Consider the following 19668-nt stretch of genomic DNA (forward strand, 5'->3'; position numbering starts at 1 on the left):
ACTGTTGTAAGTCGAGGCCTTACCTCAGGGGGGAAATGTAAAATTTGTTACTACCGGTTCTGTGGGCGTGGCTTGGTGGGGGGGTGTCATGTGACTGGGTGGGTGTGGCCAATTTTTTTTTTAACTTTTAAAAGCATTTTTTCTACAATTTCCTCGGCTGAAGAGGTCGTAAAAAAATGCTTTTAAAAGGTTCTGATGATCGCAGCTGAGTTGCTGATCATCCGAATCTTTTAAAAGCATTTTTTTACAACCTCTTTAGCCGAAGAGGTTGTAAAAAAATGCTTTTAAAAGCCTTTAACGATCCCAGCTGAGCCACGCGATCATCAGGTTTTTTGGGGTTTTTTACTTTTAAAAGCATTTTTTCGGCCAAAGAAAAAATGCTTTTAAAAGTAAAATAATAATAATAATAATAATAATAATAATAATAATAATAATAATAATAATAATAATAATAATAATAATAATAATAATAATAATAATATCAGAGTTGGAAGGGACCTTGGAGGTCTTCTAGTCCAACCCCCTGCCCAGGCAGGAAACCCTACACCATTTCAGACAAATGGCTATCCAACATTTTCTTAAAAACTTCCAGGGTTGGAGCATTCACAACTTCTGCAGGCAAGTTGTTCCACTGATTAATTGTTCTAACTGTCAGGAAATTTCTCCTTAGTTCTAAGTTGCTTCTCTCTTTGATTAGTTTCCACCCATTGCTTCTTGTTCTATCCTCAGGTGCTTTGGAGAATAGTTTGACTCCTTCTTCTTCGTGGCAACCCCTGAGATATTGGGGAAAAAAACCCCACTTTTTTTTGCTACTGGTTCTCCAAACCACCCGCCGCCATCGCTAACCGGATCACGCGATCCGGTCCGAACCGGGAGCATTTCTCCCCTGCCTTACCTGCATTATGGTTTGATGGTTATTTTTTATTAAATTTGTTTGCTTGCCCGTTCACCCCAAGGTAACGCTTAGCAATTTACGAGATTGAAGGTGAAAGTCACTTAACAACTGGAGATTCAAATGAGTAAAACCGCAGTTACAATCTCTCTCTCTCTCTCCCTCGTCCCCCCCCCCTTCCCGTTGGATGCAGGATTCATCTGAATCATGGTTTGTTGAAGAAGGCCGAAAGCATCTTGTCGGATCAGCTGAGCATCAGCTGAAAACCCCCCCACTCAAAAAAAAATTCCCCCTAAAATGACAAACGGAATAAGCCAGGGTTTTTCACCCGAGGGAGAAAAAAAAAGAAGGTTTAAACAAACTAAGAATTAATAAAGCAATAACCAAAGGCGGTTTCACATTGCGGTTTCTTACCAAAGAGAGAGAGAGGGGGGGGGAAATAGAATATAAATTGCCCAGCGCGAGCGTCTGTCTCGCCCTGTCTTGGCCTGAAGTCCTATTGTGTATTTTTTGATGAAATAGAAGTTGATCTTTTCCACTTTGATTAATGATTTCCTGTTTGGGCCCCAACGTATGTGGGGCTTTAGGGGGAAAAAAAAACAGCGAAGAGTTTTCCCATCGCTCAACCTGCTCCATGTTTCTTCTCCCCCCCCTCCACCCCCCCCCCCTGGCTGGGCTGTGCCACATAAATTTTTTATCTTCTGCTCTTTGGGCTTTAAATTAAACATGATGGGAAAAATTGAGCAGAGAAGGCAAAAACAGATGAGAAAACACGAGGGTTTTAATCAGGTTTAAATGCATTTAGACGCATCCTGAGTGCAAAAGAGGACAGGAGCCAGCTAGTGAAATACAGTTGTTTGATTTAATAGAATAACAGAGGGAGGGAGGGAGGGAGGGAAGGAAGGAAGGAAGGAAGGAAGGAAGGAAGGAAGGAAGGAAGGAAGGAAGGAAGGAAGGAAGGAAGGAAGGAAACTCCTGGAGGGAAGCCGTTCCATCGGAAGGATAGAGAGTAAAGGAGAAAGAAAGAAAAAAAAAAGAAAGAAAGAGAAAGAGAAAGAGAAAGAGAAAAAAGGAAAGAAAGAAAGAAAATAATAATAAAAAGAGGGAGGGAGAGAAAGAGAGAAAGAGAGAAGAAGGAAGGAAGAAAATAATAGAGGGAGGGAGAGAGAGAGAAAGAGGGAAGAGGAAAGAAGGAAGGAAGGAAGGAAGGAAGGAAGGAAGGAAGGAAGGAAGGAAGGAAGGAAGGAAGGAAATAATAGAAAGAAAGAAAAGAAGGAGGGAGGGAAAGAAGGAAGAAACAGAAAGAAAGGAAAGAAAGAAAGAGAGAGAGAAAGAAAAAGAAAGGGAGGGAGGGAGAGGGAGAGAAAGAAAGAAAGAGAGAGAGAAAGAAAAAGAAAGGGAGGGAGGGAGAGGGAGAGAAAGAAAGAAAGAAAGAAAGAAAGAAAGAAAGAAAGAAAGAAAGAAAGAAAGAAAGAAAGACCTTGAAGGTCTTCTAGTTCAACCCCCTGCTCAGATTGGACTAACATTTGTTTGTTTGTACCCAGCTTTTATTATTTTTACAAGTAACTATCTTCCTCCTTCTGTTTTCCCTATAACAACAACCCTGTGAGATGGGTTGGGCAGAGAGATGGGGCCTTGTCCTCCAGCTGGCTTTCATGCCTAAGATGGGACTAGAACTCACCGTCCCCTGGTGATTGGCCCAAAGTCACCCAGCCGGTTTTCATGCCCAAGCCAAAACTAGAACTCACTGTCTCCTGATGTGTACACTTCAATACCCAGAATTCCCTAGCACTATCTCTTCAATTTAGAACCATTCATTTAGTAACCGTTTGAAATTACAATAGTGCTGGAAAAAATGATTTATAATCAGTCCTCGCACTTAAGATTGCCACCACATCCCTGAGTATGTTGGCCGAGGAATTCTGGGAGTTGAAGTCCGCCCATCTTAAACCATTCTGATTGGGGAATTCTGGGGGTTGAAGTCCACTCATCTTAAACCATTCTGATTGGGGAATTCTGGGGGTTGAAGTCCACTCATCTTAAAGCATGCTGGCCGAGGAATTCTGGGGGTTGAAGTCCACCCATCTTAAACCATTCTGATTGGAGAATTCTGGGGGTTGAAGTCCACCCATCTTAAAGCATGCTGGCTGAGGAATTCTAGGAGTTAAGTCCACCCACTTGAAACTTGCCACTGTTCATAGTCATAGCCTTGCAAACACACAATGTATAAATCTCTACAATATCTCTATATTCTCTATAATTCTCTATAAATAAATTCTCTATAAATAAACTCTATAAATTCTCTATAAATCATATTGGCTACTACAACAACCCAAAATGTACAGGTACCATATATGTGGCACCTTGCTCAATAGTAGTACCGTGAGAGGGATCTTGGAGTCCTAGTGGATAACCATTTAGATATGAGCCAGCATTTGTGCAGCAGCTGCTAAAAAAGCCAACACAGTTCTGGGCTGCATAAACAGAGGGATAGAATCAAGATCACGTGAAGTGTTAGTACCACTTTATAAGGCCTTGGTAAGGCCACACTTGGAATATTGCATTCGGTTTTGGTCACCACGATGTAAAAAAGATGTTGAGACTCTAGAAAGAGTGCAGAGAAGAGCGACGAAGATGATTAGGGGACTGGAGGCTAAAACATATGAAGAACGGTTGCAGGAACTCGGTATGTCTAGTTTAATGAAAAGAAGGACTAGGGAAGACATGATAGCAGTGTTCCAATATCTCAGGGTTTGCCACAAAGAAGAGGGAGTCGGGCTGTTCTCCAAAGCACCTGAGGGTAGAACAAGAAGCAATGGGTGGAAATTAATCAAGGAGAGAAGCAACTTAGAACTAAGGAGAAATTTCCTGACCGTTAGAACAATTAATAAGTGGAACAACTTGCCTGCAGAAGTTGTAAATTCTCCAACACTGGAAATTTTTAAGAAGAGGTTGGATAACCATCTGAGATGGTGTAGGGTTTCCTGCCTGGGCAGGGGGTTGGACTAGAAGGCCTCCAAGGTCCCTTCCAACTCTATTGTTATTAAATTCCCGCCTTCCCATTTTTTGCAGCTACAACTTCCCAGGCCTGGTGTCTCCGCTGCCCTTGGCGGGGGGGGGAACCCCAAACCCCAACCATCTAAATCAGGGGCATCAAACTCAAGGCCCGGGGCCCGGATCTAACCTACGGGGTGCTTAGATGTCGCCCTGGAAACAGTGAAGGATTGGCCTGCGGTGCCTCCGAGGGCAAAAACGAAGCTCTGTTTTTGCTGGCGGAGGGTTGCCGGAGGGTTGCATGGATGACAACGGAGCTCGGGAGCCCGTTTTCGTTGGCAGAGCGCTCGGGCCACCACAGGTGCCCCTGACACCTGTGACGTTGAGCTGGCCGTGCTCACCCTGGTCACACACACACACACACACCCTTGCCCCCCCCCCAAGGTCAAACACAACCCTGATCAGGGGTGATATTCACTTAATTTTGCTACCGGTTCGCAAAATTGAGCGCCTGCACTGAGCATCAAGAACAGAATGCGATGACGTCCGGATGGGTGGGTGGAGCCTCCATAGCCGCCGCTACAGGTTCGCCTGAATTGGATAGAACTGGCTGAATCTCACCACTGACTCTGATGCGGCCCTCAGTTGGACCGCATCGGTTGGACACCCTTGATCCAAACTGACCAAACATGAGTTAGCTCTCCTTCCGAAATAAGTTATATCTGGCGCGGTGTGTGTGTTTTAAACGCACATCTCTGCCTTGCGTTCTAGGTTTCCGAGTGCGAGAACTGCTGAAACGTGCAATCTCACCTCTCTTTTTTGTTATAAAAAAAGAGAGAGAGAGAAAGAGAGAGGGAAAATAAAAACCAGGAGACACCGTTTGTTTACTACGACCGAGCTGGTTATGCTCCGCTTTGCAAAAGGGCTGTAGAAAAACTCCTGGCTTCTCTCATTGGCTGCCCGGCCCTGTCAATCAAAGTGCCGGGTACCTTTGAGCGCAGCTCAGTGTGCCAGTGTGCTGGGAATGCGAACAGATGCTGTGAATGAAAATCCAGCACAGAGAGAGAGAGAGAGAAAGAGAAAGAAAGAGAGAGAGAGAGAGAGAAAGGAAAGGACACAGCATCTTCCTTGGAGCATCTCCTGAGAGTATCCAGGCACTATGAGTAAGGTACGGGGAGAGGGAGGAGGAGGAAGGAAGGTGGAAGGGAGAGAAAAATGCAAGAATTGGGAAGGATGCAATATATGGAGGATGGAAAAGGGGACCCCGCCAGCTTGACGCTTCCTGCTTGGCTAACGGATTTCCCCACTGCAAAAAAAATAAATAAAATAAGGAATGGTGAGAATCCCTCTTGGTTGTGCAAACAGGACCCCCCCCCCGCCCCACCCCCAGCCAGAGGTGATTCCAGGACACCGAAGCCTTTTTTTTTAGACTTGTGCAAAGGAGAAGGCAAGGGATGGCAAGCAGAGTTGGTTTTTGGTTTTGGTTTTTTGATTTGCACGCTATCAATTTTAATTGCGAGCAGGGCGCACTGCACCTGTAGGCATCTAGTGAGGGGGGGGGAAAAGGAGAAGGAAAGATAACGGAGGAAGAGAGGGGGGGGGAATAATAATAATAATAATAATAATAATAATAATAATAATAATAATAATAATAATAATAATAATAATAATAATAATGCAGAGAAAGAGTGTCCATAACTTCAGCATGGCGTTTACGGCTCAAAGATAGATAGATTTGGTGCCCGGGGGGGGGGGGGGGAAAGGAAAGAAAGAAAGAAAGAAAGGCTGGGAAAATTTGAAGAATTGTACACAGGGCTGAGTGTGTCATTTGCACGCCTGCTCGGCAAGGGGCCGTCTCCGTTCCCCTCTGCTCACCGACATTTCTGAGGTCCTTCTGGTTTTGTGTCTGTCTTCTTACACACCACCCCCCCTTTGCGAAAATACTTCTTTGATATTGCCTGATCTGCCTGGAAGGAGAGATGGGAATAAATGCATTTAAGAAGAAAAGGCGGGGGGGGGGGGAGAATGTTCTCTATCTTGTTATGTGTGTGTGTGTGTGTGTGTGTGTGTATTATATATGCTGGAATTTTGTGGGGTTAGAAGGAGGGGGAATGTCCTTTTGTGGGGTTATTCATCCGTTGAGTAGAGGGAGAATTTATGTGCATTGATGGAGAAGAGAGAGAGAGAGAGAGAAGCATGCAGAAAAATTGTCCTGATGCAAAGTGATGTGCCCGAAATTAAATCTGCTGTCTCCATGCAAAACAGAGGAATTATTATTATTATTATTATTAGTTATATTATTTGGAAACTCGGTTCCTTAACCTGGAGAATATTCATTTCTGGGAGCTAAATCCCGCTCGTTTCGGGATACTTGTGCAGTGTGCAGTGCGCGTTATGTGTCTCTGAGGGTGCTCGGATGCGAATGCAGATGTCGGGGACTCTGAAGCACTGACGAGATGCATCGGCTGGTGTGCAAAAAGACGAAGTGGGAGACCCACTTTTCGCAAAAGAGGAGAGTTGGAGGGGAGGGGGGGACTGAGAGTTGGGCAGGCGTAGGGAGATGCAAAGCGTGCATTATGTAAAAACCCTGGGAGCCTCCTGCTGAAATCCATTGGCAGGAGAACTAGAAGTGCCCCAGGGAAGCCAGGGAATTCACAGAGGAGGAGGAGGAGGAGGAGGAGGAGGAGGAGGAGAAGGAGGAAGAAGAAGATGAAGAGGAGGAGGAGGAATGGAGAAGATAGAGAAGAAGGAGGAGAAAATAGACGAGGAGGAATGGAGAACGAGGAGGAGGAGAGAAGATAGACAAGGAGGAGGAGAAGAAACAAGGAGAAGATGGAGGAGGAGGAGATGGAGAAGAAGAAGGAGAAAGACTAGGAGGAGGAGGAGACAGATAAGGAGGAGGAGATGATAGACAAGGAGAAGATGGAGGAAAAGGAGGAGAAGAGAAGTTAGACAAGGAGAAAGAGAAAATAGAGGAGGAGGAATGGAGAAGGAGAAGAAGGCGAAGAGAAGAAAGACAAGGAGGAGGGGGAGAAGAAACAAGGAGAAGATGGAGGAGGAGAAGGAGAAGGAGAACAGAAGATAGACAAGGAGGAGGAGGAGATAAATGAGAAGAAGATGGAGGAGGAGGAGATGGAGGAGAAGGAGATATATGAGGAGGAGATGATAGACGAGAAGATGGAGGAGGAGGAGAAGGAGAGAAGATAGACAAGGAGGAGGAGGAGGAGGAGGAGGAGGAGGAGGAGGAGGAGGAGGAAATGATAGACAAGGAGCAGATAGAGGAGGAAAGAGAAGATAAGACAAGGAGCAGGAGGAGAAGAAATGAGAAGGAGGAGGAGAAGATAAACAAAGAGGAAGAGATGGAGGAGGAGGAGACAGAGGAGAAAAAGGAGTAAGATTAGGAGGAGGAGGAGGTAGACAAGAAGAAGATGGAGGAGGAAAGAAGATAGACAAGGAAGAGGAGGAGAAGATAAACAAGGAGAAGGATGAGAAGGAGGAGGAGAAGATAAACAAGGAGAAGGAAGAGAAGATAGACAAGGAGCAGGAGGAGAAGAACAAGGAGGGGAACTCTAGGAGTTGAAGTCCACAGCATCTTCAGGTTGCCAAGATGCTGAGAGACTTTTTCCACCCATTCTATCGGAGGCCTAAGCTGTCTCTTCTCTTTTTCTCTTCTCTTGGCAGCCTCTCAGTCTCCCAAAGTCTTTCTCGCCTGCCCTTACAAAGGGTAACAGCGAAGGGGCTATTATGGGATAGGCCCCTTTTACCGCTTACATTTGCCTTTTTAACGCCCCGTCCGTGCCCCATCGATTTATTCTGAAACGTCCCTTAAAAATAAGTCGCCTGGGTCAAAGTTTCGCTTTCTTAAAAAGAATTCGAATCTGGGCCACCTTAGCTCTAGATCCAGGGCTGGGCTTCGATAATCTTTAGCAAGAGGTTCTCCACCTGGTTGCAGGGTGGGCATGGCCTAGCCAGCCTCCTGCACCATGGTGGGAGGGGGACGTTTTTGCCCTTCCCAGGCTCTGAAAGCCTCCAGAGTCTGGGAAGGGCAAAAACAGCCTCCCCAGGCTCTGGAGGCCCTCTGGAGGCTGGAAATAGGCCCATTTCCGGCCTTCCCAAATTTCCGGTAGCCCCATTTTTCACCCTCCCTGAGTACGCGCCCTGCACTTACCTGCATCCAAAACGGCCCACATGGGGACTCCTGGGAGGGGAAGGGTGGGCGAACCATCCAGGAGTGGGATTTGGGGGTTCTCCGAACTGCACAGAATCTTAGCTAGAGGTTCTCTCGAACCCTTGCAAACCCCCAGAAGCCCACCCCTGTCTAGATCCCCCGCAAACGTCGAGTGTTGTGGCTTTGACAGCATTGCTTCATTTGTTCACCGGACAACAAAAAATAAGAGTTTTTGAAGCAGGTTAAAACTTATAAAAAAATCCCGCTCCCCTCACCAATTTGCACCAGAGAGAAGTCAGGAAATAAATTAGCTTCTCTCTGCATGGCTCCGGAGCAAATTTCCTTTTCTGGTTTTTTTTTCCCCTCTACTCAAATATTGAATTAATAATTCATTTCTCTTCCTTGACAGAACGTCAATGCTCTCTCTCGCATTCTCTCTGATTTTTTTTGCTAATCATACAGATTCTTGTGCCAATAAAGCCACAAGCGCTAATAAATTTAAATAAACTTTTTTTTTAAAAAAAAAATTGAGCAGTATGTGCTTGAGAGAGGGGCATGCGGATGAAATAATATTTTGAACTTGGGAGAGCTGCAAGCATCGTTGGCCATCTTTTATGGTGACAGGGTCCTGTCCCTTTTTGGGAAATAATCTCAGAAGCGTGCAATATATTAATAAATTTGGGCGCCTATTTTTAGGGCCCTGAGTCAGCCTGAAAAAGGACGCGGGGGCTCAGTGGCTAAAACGCTGAGCTTGTCGATCGAAAGATCAGCAGTTCTGCAGTTCGAATCCTTAGTGCCGCGTAACAGGGTGAGCTCCCGTGACTTGTCCCAGCTTCTGCCAACCTAGCAGTTCGAAAGCAGGTAAAAAAAGTAGAAAAAATAGGGACCACCTTTGGTGAGAAGGGAACAGCGTTCCGTGCACCTTTGGCGTTGAGTCACGCTGGCCACGTGACCACGGAGACGTCTTCGGACAGCGCTGGCTCTTCGGCTTTGAAACAGAGATGAGCACTGCCCTCCTAGAGTCGGGAACGACTGGCACATATGTGCAAAGGGAACCTTTACCTTTATATATATATACATATAATGGATGGAAACTGATTAAGGAGAGATTCCACCTAGAAATAAGGAGAAATTTTCTGACAGTGAGAACAATCCATCAATGGAACAGAAGTTGCCTTCAGAAGTTGTGGGAACTTCACCTGTGGAGGCTTTCTCTTATTCTGCTATTCCTTCCTTCCTTCCTTCCTTCCTTCCTTCCTTCCTTCCTTCCTTCCTTCCTTCCTTCCTTCCTTCCCTCTCTCCCCGTTACTGGAAGTTTTTAAGAAGAGACTGGACTGCCATCTGTCAGAAATAATGTCGGGTCTCCTGCTTGGGAGTTAGGGGAGTTGGACTAGATAACCTATAAGGTCCCTTTTAACTCTGTTATTCTAATTCTAATCTGATATATACAATTCCACATGATATATGATGCAATCTATTGGGGGAAACCCCCCCCCCCGCAAATGGCCCTATTTATACTGTCTTGTTAGTCCAAGCTTTCTTTGAGGACAGGGAATTGATAAGAGTTTGGGTCTTGTGTGGCTTAAACCATATACAGGAAGTCCTTGACTTATGTACAGTTCATTGAATGACCGTTCAAAATCACAACAACCCTGAAAGGACCGCTGCATCATAAATGTGAAAAGCGGTCGTAAGTCACCGTGATCGCTCAACAAAATTCAAAGGCTTGGCAACTGACTCATGTTTATGACAGTTGCACCGTTCTGGAGGGGTCACGTGATCACCTTTTGAGACCTTCTGACAAGCAAAGTCAATGGGGGAAGCTGGATTCACTTAACAACCTACTCCCTGAACGAGTGTAGTGATTCCGTGGCAAGGGAGGTCGTAAAGCGAGGCAAAGTTCCCTTAACAAATGTTTCAGTTGGCGACAAAAATTTCGAACTCGATTGTAGTCGTTAGGTCGAGGCCTATCTGGAAAGCTGTTTCAGGCTGTTCGAGACCTTTCAGGACCACGGAGAGCTCTCGAAGATGTCAGAAGTTGCTACTAGGCTTAATAAAAATGTTTCTCTATCGTAAACTTAGAGTTAAACTTTAAGTTTAAGATAGAGATATTTAGAAGTAGAATTTGTATATAAAGGTTAATAGGATAGAGATACCGATGTAGAAAAGCTGTTACTAGTATTGTAATTTTGATGCTTCTGTCTTTGTTACTTTATATATATATTTGTGTATTATTTTTCTTTTTGTACTGTGTATTTTAATGTTTGAAAATTTAATAAATATTATTTTATCAAAAAAATAAAAATGTTTCTGAGCCTGGGCCGCTTGAAGATGGGTGGAATACAATTCCCAGAATTCCCAAACCAACATGGCTGGGCTCGGGAATTCTAGGAATCAAAGTCCACCCATCCTCAAGCTGCCAAGTTTCAAGAAACACAGCTTGTTAGTACGCAGATCGTTAATCCATTTAGCAAAAAAAAAAAAAAAAAAGAGCCATCTAACCTAAACGAGGAGAAGGAAACTCTTCAGACCAGGCAGGTCGCCAACTATCAGACTTACTCTCTGTAGTAAAGTAGGGCGTAGGACTATACGCTGCTTAGGCAGAAGGTGAAAATGGAAATCCGTGCGCAAACGAGAGAATTTGGCAGCTTTTTTAAAAAAAATGAGTTTTTAAGACAGATGCTTCGTAGGAGAAGGTCCTTCCATGTTGATGTGGCTTCTACAGTTAGATTCCCGGTTGTAAAATCAACTCAGATGGATTGTTGCAGATACTCAAGAGAAGACTGCCAATTTTTTTTACGATTCACCGACCACGTCGTTTAATTTTCTTCCGGGTGATCAGATCCCAATGCGGTCCTTCAAATCTTCCAGTGCTGCCTTCAACAGCACTGTATCTCTTCTTCTCTTTCCTTCCGTCTTTCTCAACCTCAAAACCTTCTCCAGATCATTGGATCTTTGCACCCTGCGCCCAGAGTAGGATCGTTTTTGAGCTTATTGGTGTCCCGCGTGAGAATTCTGGGTTGGTTTTTTTTGACGATAGGTCAAAAAATCCTTGGCTGTTCCAATATCTCAGGGACTGCCCCAAAGAAGAAGGGTGAGGGGGCGGCTCAGCCTATTCTCCAAAGCCCCTGAAGGTAGGACAAGAAGCAACGGATGGAAACTAATCAAGGAGAGAAGCAACCTGGAACTAAGGAGAAATTTCCTGATGCTGAGAACAAGTAATCAGTGGAACAACTTGCCACCAGAAGCTGTGGGTGCTCCAATACTGGAGGCGTTCAAGAAGAGCTTGGACAGCCATTTGTCTGAAATGGGATAGAGATTCCTGCTTGAGCAGGGGGTTGGACTAGAAGACCTCCAAGGTCCCTTCCAATTCTGTTATTCTATCTTCTGGGCAGGGGATCAGACTAGAAGACCTCCGAGGTCCCTTCCCACTCTGTTATGCTGTATTCTGGGCAGGGGGTCAGACTAGAAGACCTCCAAGGTCCCTTCCCACTCTGTTATACTATCTTCTGAGCAGGGGGTCAGACTAGAAGACCTCTGAGGTCCCTTCCCACTCTGTTATTCTGTATTCTGGGCAGAGGGTCAGACTAGAAGACCTCCAAGGTCCCCCCCCCACTCTGCTATTCTGCCTTCTCCAACACCCACATTCAAAGACCTCAATAATCTTCCCATCCCTGCTCTTCAAAATCCAAAATTTCGGTTCCGTTACACCACAACGGAGAACGATGTTGACTCGCACCGTTCCGATCTTTATAGGTTTTTTCAGGCAGCCCTCGACTTACGACCGCAACCGCGAGTGGAATTTCCATCCCATAAGCGAGGCGGCTGTCAAGTGAGGCGTGGCCCCCTCGGGTGGCCATTTTTGCCGCGGTTGTTACCTGAGTCAGGCGGCCTTTAAATGAATCCGGCTTCTCTTAATGGATTTGTCGTTAGCCGGCCGAGTAGCCACAACTGGGGAATCCCATCTTTCGTAGAGACACGCCGGTTGTCAAGCAACCCCAGTTTTGATCCTGTGACTGTGCAGGGATGGTTGAAAGTGCGAGTCACCTTTCGTCGCTTCCAATGGTCGCTAAACGAATGACAAGTGCGTCGAGAACTGCCTGTTATAAAGTTGTCTTTTTTTCTCTCCCTCTTTTCCTTTTTCTCTCCTTCAAACGATTGACTCCCCGCTGAACCGAGTAACCTCAACCCCACCCCGTCTTCGTGTTTTCAAAATATTTATATTTAATTCTTATCCGACTCTGATAGACCCTGGGCGGCAAACAAGAACTAAGGGGAGGAAAACAACAACAACAACAACAACAGCAAAGAAGCAAAAAACGGAGCTCAAAACGTTCGATCAAACATACAGCCCAGAAAATAATCGTTAAATAACATTTGCCTCAAATCCGAAGGGTGTTTATACTGCCTTTTTTGGTTTTTTTCCAAATCTGGCTTTTGGCAAAACCGGCTTTTGCAGAGGTGAAAGCCTGTTTTCCAGCCGCCCGCCTCTTCCTTTAGAATTAGAATTAGAATTAGAAATTATTTTTATTGGCCAAGTGTGTGATTGGACGCACAAGGAATTTGTTTTGGTGCAGATGCAGATTAATCCTCAATTTGACAAATGCAGAGGGTTTTATCCTTCTGTGGCTGCTGTGTTTTTGCAATTCTCAAAACTCGGCCCCTTTTTTTAAAAAAAAAAACCCCAGTTATGGACGTAAAGCTATCGGAGTGGGAATCCACGGGAGTGATCTATAAGCCTTGTCAATAAATTAAACGAATGAATACAGTCCTTGCTGGAAAGCTAGCTTTTTCGAGCCGGCCCTCGGCTGTCCGTCATTGATGGCTCTTTTTTAAATTATTTTTAATGCCTCCGGTTTCCTTTCTGATGTTCGGGTTTTTAATTGCCGTCTGCCAAGGAGACCTCCAGCATCCGCGGGATAAATCAATTTAATAAATGGATTAAACCAACTTCCTTTTGACACTTTCTCTCATGCGTAAAGCAGACGGGAGCAAAACTGACATTGGAAGAAAGCGAGAACGAAAATCCGTACGGGTTTTTTTGCTAGCTTGGTCAGGACAACCTATGATAGTTGGCTTATTTGACCGGCAACATGAGGGTAACATTTGGGGGGGGGTCTAGCATCCTTTGAGAATTACGTCCCCTGTGAGAATTCAGCCCCCTGTCATAGCAAGCTGGGTGAAGGAAGTCCGTCTGTAAAAGTTGCGTGCATGTTGGTTTAATTTTGGAAACTCCACCTCTTGCGAGAATATCCTAACTTGGTTTGTTAACCCGGGTTGGAGGTTGGATCTGCTAACAGGATGTTCCCTGATCGAAGCCCCGTTTAACCTGCTCTTAGCATACTTTGTGGCAGGGAGTGCCATAAGTTAATTACATTTTGTGGAAAGAAATTTTTGTATCTTTCTTTCTCTCCCTCTCTCTCCCTGCCTCCCTCCCTCCATTCTTCCTTCCTTTTTCTTTTCTTTCTTTCTCTTTTACTTTCTTTCTCCTTTACTCTCTATCCTTCCCTTCCCTTCCCTTCCTTTCCTTTCCTTTCCCTTCATTTCCTTCCTTCCTTCCTTCCTTCCTTCCTTCCTTCCTTCCTTCCTTCCTTCCTTCCTTCCTTCCTTCCTTCCTTCCTTCCTTCCTTCTTCCCTTCCCTTCCCTTCATTTCCTTCCCTCCTTGATTGACGGGAAATTTGAGGGGGCTTCAAGTTGCAGAACCCTGGTTGTTGGTGGGGACAAAAAATGGCTGAGAATTTAATTTAATTTAATTTAATTTAATTTAATTTAATTTAATTTAATTTAATTTAATTTAATTTAATTTAATTTAATTTAATTTAATTTAATTTAATTTAATTTTAATTTTAATTTTAATTAACTGAATTTAATGATAAAACGGTGGTCTCTTCCCAAAATCCCAAAAGCTTCAACCAAAAACTCTCTACTATTGACCTCACCCCATTTAAGCCGCGAGCTTAAGACACATCTATTTATTTGCGCAGGACTGGACTAGATTTTAAATTTGAATTGGTTTTAATGGGGATTTTATTATTTTTATTATCATTTTAATTATTTGGCCAATTATAATAAGTTTTTTAATGGATGTTTTATTTGTATTTATATGTATTTTATCTGGTTGTGAACCGCCCTGAGTCCCTAGGGAGATAGGGCGGTATAAAAATATGAAAAATAAATAAATAAATAAATAAATAAATAAATAAATAAATAAATAAATAAATAAATAAATAAATAAATAAATTTCTAAAAGGTCTGTAAGGGGCGTGCATAAGAGCACAAACGTGCCTACTGTTCCTGTCCTATTGTTTCCTTTCGTTATATCCAATTAATATAGTTATTACATACTTATGCTCATATATATGCTTATATATTGTATAGTTATTTTCATGCTTATGCTTATATATACCGTGTGACAAATAAATAAATAAATAAATAAATAAATAAATAAATAAATAAATAAATAAATAAATAAATAAATAAATAAATAAAATAAAATTTCTGGTTCAAGCATTCATCTGCTGTTGGTCTCTACTAGGGGTTTGCAACGTCAGCCTGATAATTATGTACAGGTAGGTCCTTGATTTATGACCGCCATTGGGTCCGGGGGTTTGTATTGCTAAGCGAGGCGGTTGCTAAGTGAATCGCGCCCCTGTTTGGCAACCTTTTTTTTTTTGCTGCAATTGTTAAGCGAATCGCTGCATTTGTTAAGCAAATCGGTTGGCTGTTAAGTGAATCCGGCTTTCCCCCATTGCTTGTCAGAAGGTCGCAAAAAGGGGATCAGGTGGCCTCCGGATCCTGCAACCGTCGTAAATGTGAGGCAGTTGCCAAGCCTCTGCATTTTGATCTCCTGCGCATGAGGATGCTGCTATGGTCATAAGGGTGAGGCCCGGTCGTAAATCCCCCCGTTCTGTTCCCCCTCCCCACTTCACAGAGCAAACGCAAAGACGCGTGTCTCCCAGTCTTTTTATTTGCTACAGACCTGGTTTTCTTCAGTTGAGGAAATACTTGGCAGTGACCGCGCAAAGGCCTGCCAAGTTCTGAGTCCGTTATCTCGTGTCCAAGATCCGTTGCCAAAACTCACTGACAAAGTCCTTTAACCCTCCAACAACCGAGCTGCAGTGCACTCTTGGTATCTTTTTTTGTCCGTCACAAGGGCCACGTGGCAGCTCCACCCACTTTTATACCCTGTGGGGTGTGGCTCAGTGACTCATCAATCTCTGAGCCTGCCACACTTTTTCCTCTGCTGCGCATGCTTATCTTTTCATCGCCGCCTCCAGGATTGATCGTCAGCAGCTGGGACTTGAGGCATTGCCAGGGAGGAGGAGGGTGAGGGAGAGGGAGGCCTTGTCAGCTTCTCCTCCTGGCCTGCATCTGGAACTTGGGGCGGTGCCAGCGAGGAGGGTCCTGGCGAGGGAGGCCTTGCTGGCTCCTCTCCCTCACTCTCCAAGTCACTCTCCTCCATGAAGACAGCTCGGGGGAGGGGTGGAGTCACAACACCCCCTTTTCCCCCCCAGCGCCGTTGTAACTTCAAACGGTCTCTAAACGAAAGGTTATAAGTGGAGGACCACCTGTCCAGTTGCACGGTTGGAAAGGTGAAAGTCTCTTGCTTGAGCCGGGGGTTGGACTAGAAGACCTCCAAGGTCCCTTCCAAACTTTTTTTTTTTTTTAATCTTTTTTTATTTGCATTTATATCCCGCCCTTCTCCGAAGACTCAGGGCGGCTTACACTATGTTAGCAATAGTCTTCATTCTATTTGTATATTTATATACAAAGTCAACTTATTGCCCCCCCCAACAATCTGGGTCCTCATTTTACCCAACTTATAAAGGATGGAAGGCTGAGTCAACCTTGGGCCTGGTGGGACTAGAACCTGCAGTAATTGCAGGCAGCTGCTGTTAATAACAGACTGCATTAGCAGTCTGAGCCACAGAAATTCCGTTTCTGAAACGGAATTGTCTTTTGCGGCTAACTAGATCCAGTCAAGTATGAAATATCCTGGAATGTGGGTTTTTTTTGGGGGGGGGGGGAAGGTTTAGAGAAAGGATTCGTAAAGAACATCTCAATTTAATTTTTTTTTTAACTAAATAAAAACACTTGGGACTGAATAGAATTGAGCCAAGATTGCAGAACCAAGAAAAGTACTGTATTGATTTTGCAAAAGTCAGCCAGTTTGCATCAGGCTAATTTAAGACCGCAATGTTACAAAAGGGAACACAACTTGAGAGTTAATGGATGCCTGGGGGGTTTGTCTCCTCTTTCCCCCACCCCCTATCATGTCCTCATTGGGGGGGGTTTTCTCTGCAGCCCCCCGCTTCCCCATAATTAGACTCGACAGCCCTGGGGTCTGATGAAAACATTAATGCGCATTTTCTGTGCCAGCTTTTTATCGAGACTGCGTTAAAACGTGGAAGAGTTTCATTTGAATTTGGGGTGGGTGGGTTCCCAGGGGTGCCAGCTTTCCTGTCAAGAGAATGGAGGGAGTTCGCCACCGGAGGTGGTCCTCGTTTAGCGCCCGCTCCCAGTTACGACAGCGCTTAAAAACAAAATATGACTTCACGATGTATAACTTCGCCCGTAAATGACCTCCGTGGGTTTCGAAAGTGACGAATAGCCTCAGTAAAGATAACAAGCGCAGTCTCGGTTTCGCGAAGCAACCGCTTCACTCAGCGACCGAGGTGCCCGTCCCAACGGCGGTGGCTAAACGAGGGCCACATGTATCGTCTGTTTTTTTTTAAAAACTTTAACAAACAACCCTGATCAGTCATGACCTTCGTGGGTCTATAAAGCCCAGAAAAGCTAGAGTAATACTATGCGCAGTGTCATGGTTTCCCTCGGTGACCGCTTCCCGATTTTGGCTGCTAAACGAGGACTGCCTTTTTTTAAAAAAAAAACTAAATCCAAAACTTCCCAATTTAGCCTCCAAACCTTGGATTTCCTTGTAGCCTCCCAACCAGGTTTAGCAAGATCCTTGCTTGCTTCTTCTCCAGTTTAGCAACAAACCAAACATTAATTTTTTTTGGGGGGGGGGGAATTGCCAAACCTGAGAGGAAATAAAAGGCAAAAATCAGATAATCTCCCATTTCTAAATGCAGGACACGGCCTATTCAAAGCGTTTCAACGTTTGGGATTCAACCCAGAGCTATGGCAGGATTTCGGCTGACAATTCAAAACCATGCAGAACATTCGGACCGAAATATAAACTATTTTTTTTAAAATAAACCCTAATCTTTTTATCTATTTTTTTATTTGTATCCTAAAGACTCTAACTTCGTTTAAGGACATGAATGGTGCTCACTGCATTGACAATCCTCCCTTCTTCCCTCCCCCCCTCCTCTTTTTTGACCCCTCATTCTTCCTTCTTCTCCTTAATCCTGACAATGCCTAAAATTGATTTTTAATTACTTATTTATGGAAGCTCGGTTTCTCTCCCAGGAAACGCTGTGCAAGAGACACACTCCTGGTGTAGCTTGGGTTTTGTTTGAAGGTCGAAATCCGTTGGCGGCGAAGTGGCGATACTTTGATGAGCTCCTAGTTTGCATTTATCGATTTACTCAGCGTACGGTTTACTGTCGTAAATATGTTTTAACATTTCACCCCAATTTTTTTTTAAAAAAAATAGGCTAAAGTAGGGAGGTTTTGCTGAGTTTTTTTACTGAGGCTCGGCAAGTAAAAGGTAAAGGTTCCTCTCGCACATACGTGCTAGTCGTTCCTGACTCTAGGGGCCGGTGCTCATCTCTGTTTCAAAGCCGAAGAGCCACCGCTGTCCGAAGACGTCTCCGTGGTCATGTGGCCGGCATGACTCAACGCCAAAGGTGCACGGAACGCTGTTCCCTTCCCACCAAAGGTGGTCCCTAATTTTTCTACTTGCATATTTTTTTAACCTGCTTTCGAATTGCTAGGTTGGCAGAAGCTGAGACAAGTAACAGGAGCTCACCCTATTATGTGGCACTAGGGATTCGAACCGCCGAACTGCTGACCTTTCGATCGACAAACTCAGCGTCTTAGCCATTGAGCCACCACATCCCGGCAAGTAAAAAGATGGCTTAAATATGAACAATACTAATAAACTCCACGTGAACGCTTAGCTATGAACTCCACATGGCGTCAAGAAGGGCATTCGGCTGGTAAACATTCAGTTGTGAACTTCACGTGGTGTCAGGAAGGGCGCCCGGCTAGTAAACTCTCAGCTGCGAACACCACATGGTGTCAGGAAGGGCATCCAGCTAGTAAACGTTCAGTTGTGAACTACACATGGAGTCAGGAAGGGCACCCGGCTGGTAAAAGCTCAGTTATGAACTTCACGTGGTGTCAGGAAGGGCATCCGGCTGGTAAACGCTCAGCTCCATCCAGTCGCCTCGACTCTACCCCGAATGAAGGGACTACACAACAGGGTCTAAAAAAAAGAGGGGGGGGAGTTTAATAAGGATAATCTTCCAGCGATATGCATGAATTTTCAAGTTTGCATTTGCAAGCAGCCCGAGAGACAACGGGGCGAAATAAATCTATAATAATCAGCTGTTCTGCCAGAGGCTCTTAGCAAATCCAGATTCACTTCCCTTTCCCTCTCAGCTGCCTGCAGGCTCTGTAAAATGCACCACCAGCAAGCCGACATTCAACAGAGAAAGCCCCTTGCCTGCTGGCGAAGGGGACCAGGGGACCTGCTAAATTTCTCATTCATTCAAATATCCTGGGATGGCGGACGGGAGGATTGCAGGGCTGCAAATTCCTAAATCATGAAGATTTTTTTCCTTTTTGTCCTTCCTCTTTCCTTAGGAGGTTTTTATTTTGTCCACCTGTGTGACTTTTTGGCATCCATATATATATATATATGTTTTCTGAGGTTTTCGCGGGTGTTTGTATGTAGGTCTTTGGTTATTCGGGTTTTCTCCCATGTAAAATTGGAAGTGTGTCCTGTTTGGGTGGGGGCTTGGTTGTGCTCAGATTAGTCTGAGTTGCAGGGGGACTTGAGCTGGTGAGCTGGACCAGAAGCCAGACCAGAAGCCAGACCGCAGCTGCAACATTAGCCATTTCAAACCCCTCCAATTCATACATGCAGCAGACTGACACCCACTATGAAGATGTAGCACGACCACGAACACGAAGCCAAACAACAGCAATGCAGCTCACCAGCTCAAGTCCCCCTGCAACTCAGACTAATCGGAGCACAACCAAGCCCCCACCCAAACAGGACACCCCCCCCGCATCCAATCAGAGCACAAAAAAACCCCCATCCAATCAGAGCACAGCCAAGCTCCCAATCAGTTCAAACCCCCACTAGCAGTTAAAAAGGAAGAAACAGCTGCAATCACACACTGCTCCCAGAAGCACGAAGCTGATGGAAGCAAATTCTATCTGGGTTTTCCCTCTTCCCACCGCCCTGAAAAAACGCCTCGTTTTCTTCATTCTTGTTTCTTCCCTGGGTGATTATCTGTCTCTTTTTTTTTTTCTGGTTCTTTCTCTCTCTCTCTCTGTCTGCAATGGTGTGTTCATTATGGGATGGATTTGCAGTTGCCTCGGCAACAGAGGGAGAAGGAGAGACCTCAAGGAGAAAGGCTTTAGGAAAAGAAAAGAAAAAAAGAGTGGGGGAAAAAAAAGAAGAATAATTTGTCTTCC

General features: G+C 44.7%; 1 protein-coding gene across 1 annotated transcript in view; it reads left to right on the plus strand.

Annotated features, from left to right (window-relative positions):
- The first annotated feature begins 4923 nt into the window (after positions 1-4923).
- PCP4L1 (Purkinje cell protein 4 like 1) overlaps positions 4924-19668 on the plus strand; it is a 24949-nt gene continuing 10204 nt past the window's right edge. The window contains exon 1 of the mRNA XM_058160548.1: positions 4924-5054. Coding sequence (XP_058016531.1) covers positions 5046-5054 — 9 coding nt within the window. The 5' untranslated portion in view covers positions 4924-5045. The remainder of the gene's footprint in view (positions 5055-19668) is intronic.

The sequence above is a fragment of the Ahaetulla prasina genome, chromosome 17 (assembly GCF_028640845.1).
Source record: "Ahaetulla prasina isolate Xishuangbanna chromosome 17, ASM2864084v1, whole genome shotgun sequence".
NCBI classification, from domain to species: domain Eukaryota; kingdom Metazoa; phylum Chordata; class Lepidosauria; order Squamata; family Colubridae; genus Ahaetulla; species Ahaetulla prasina.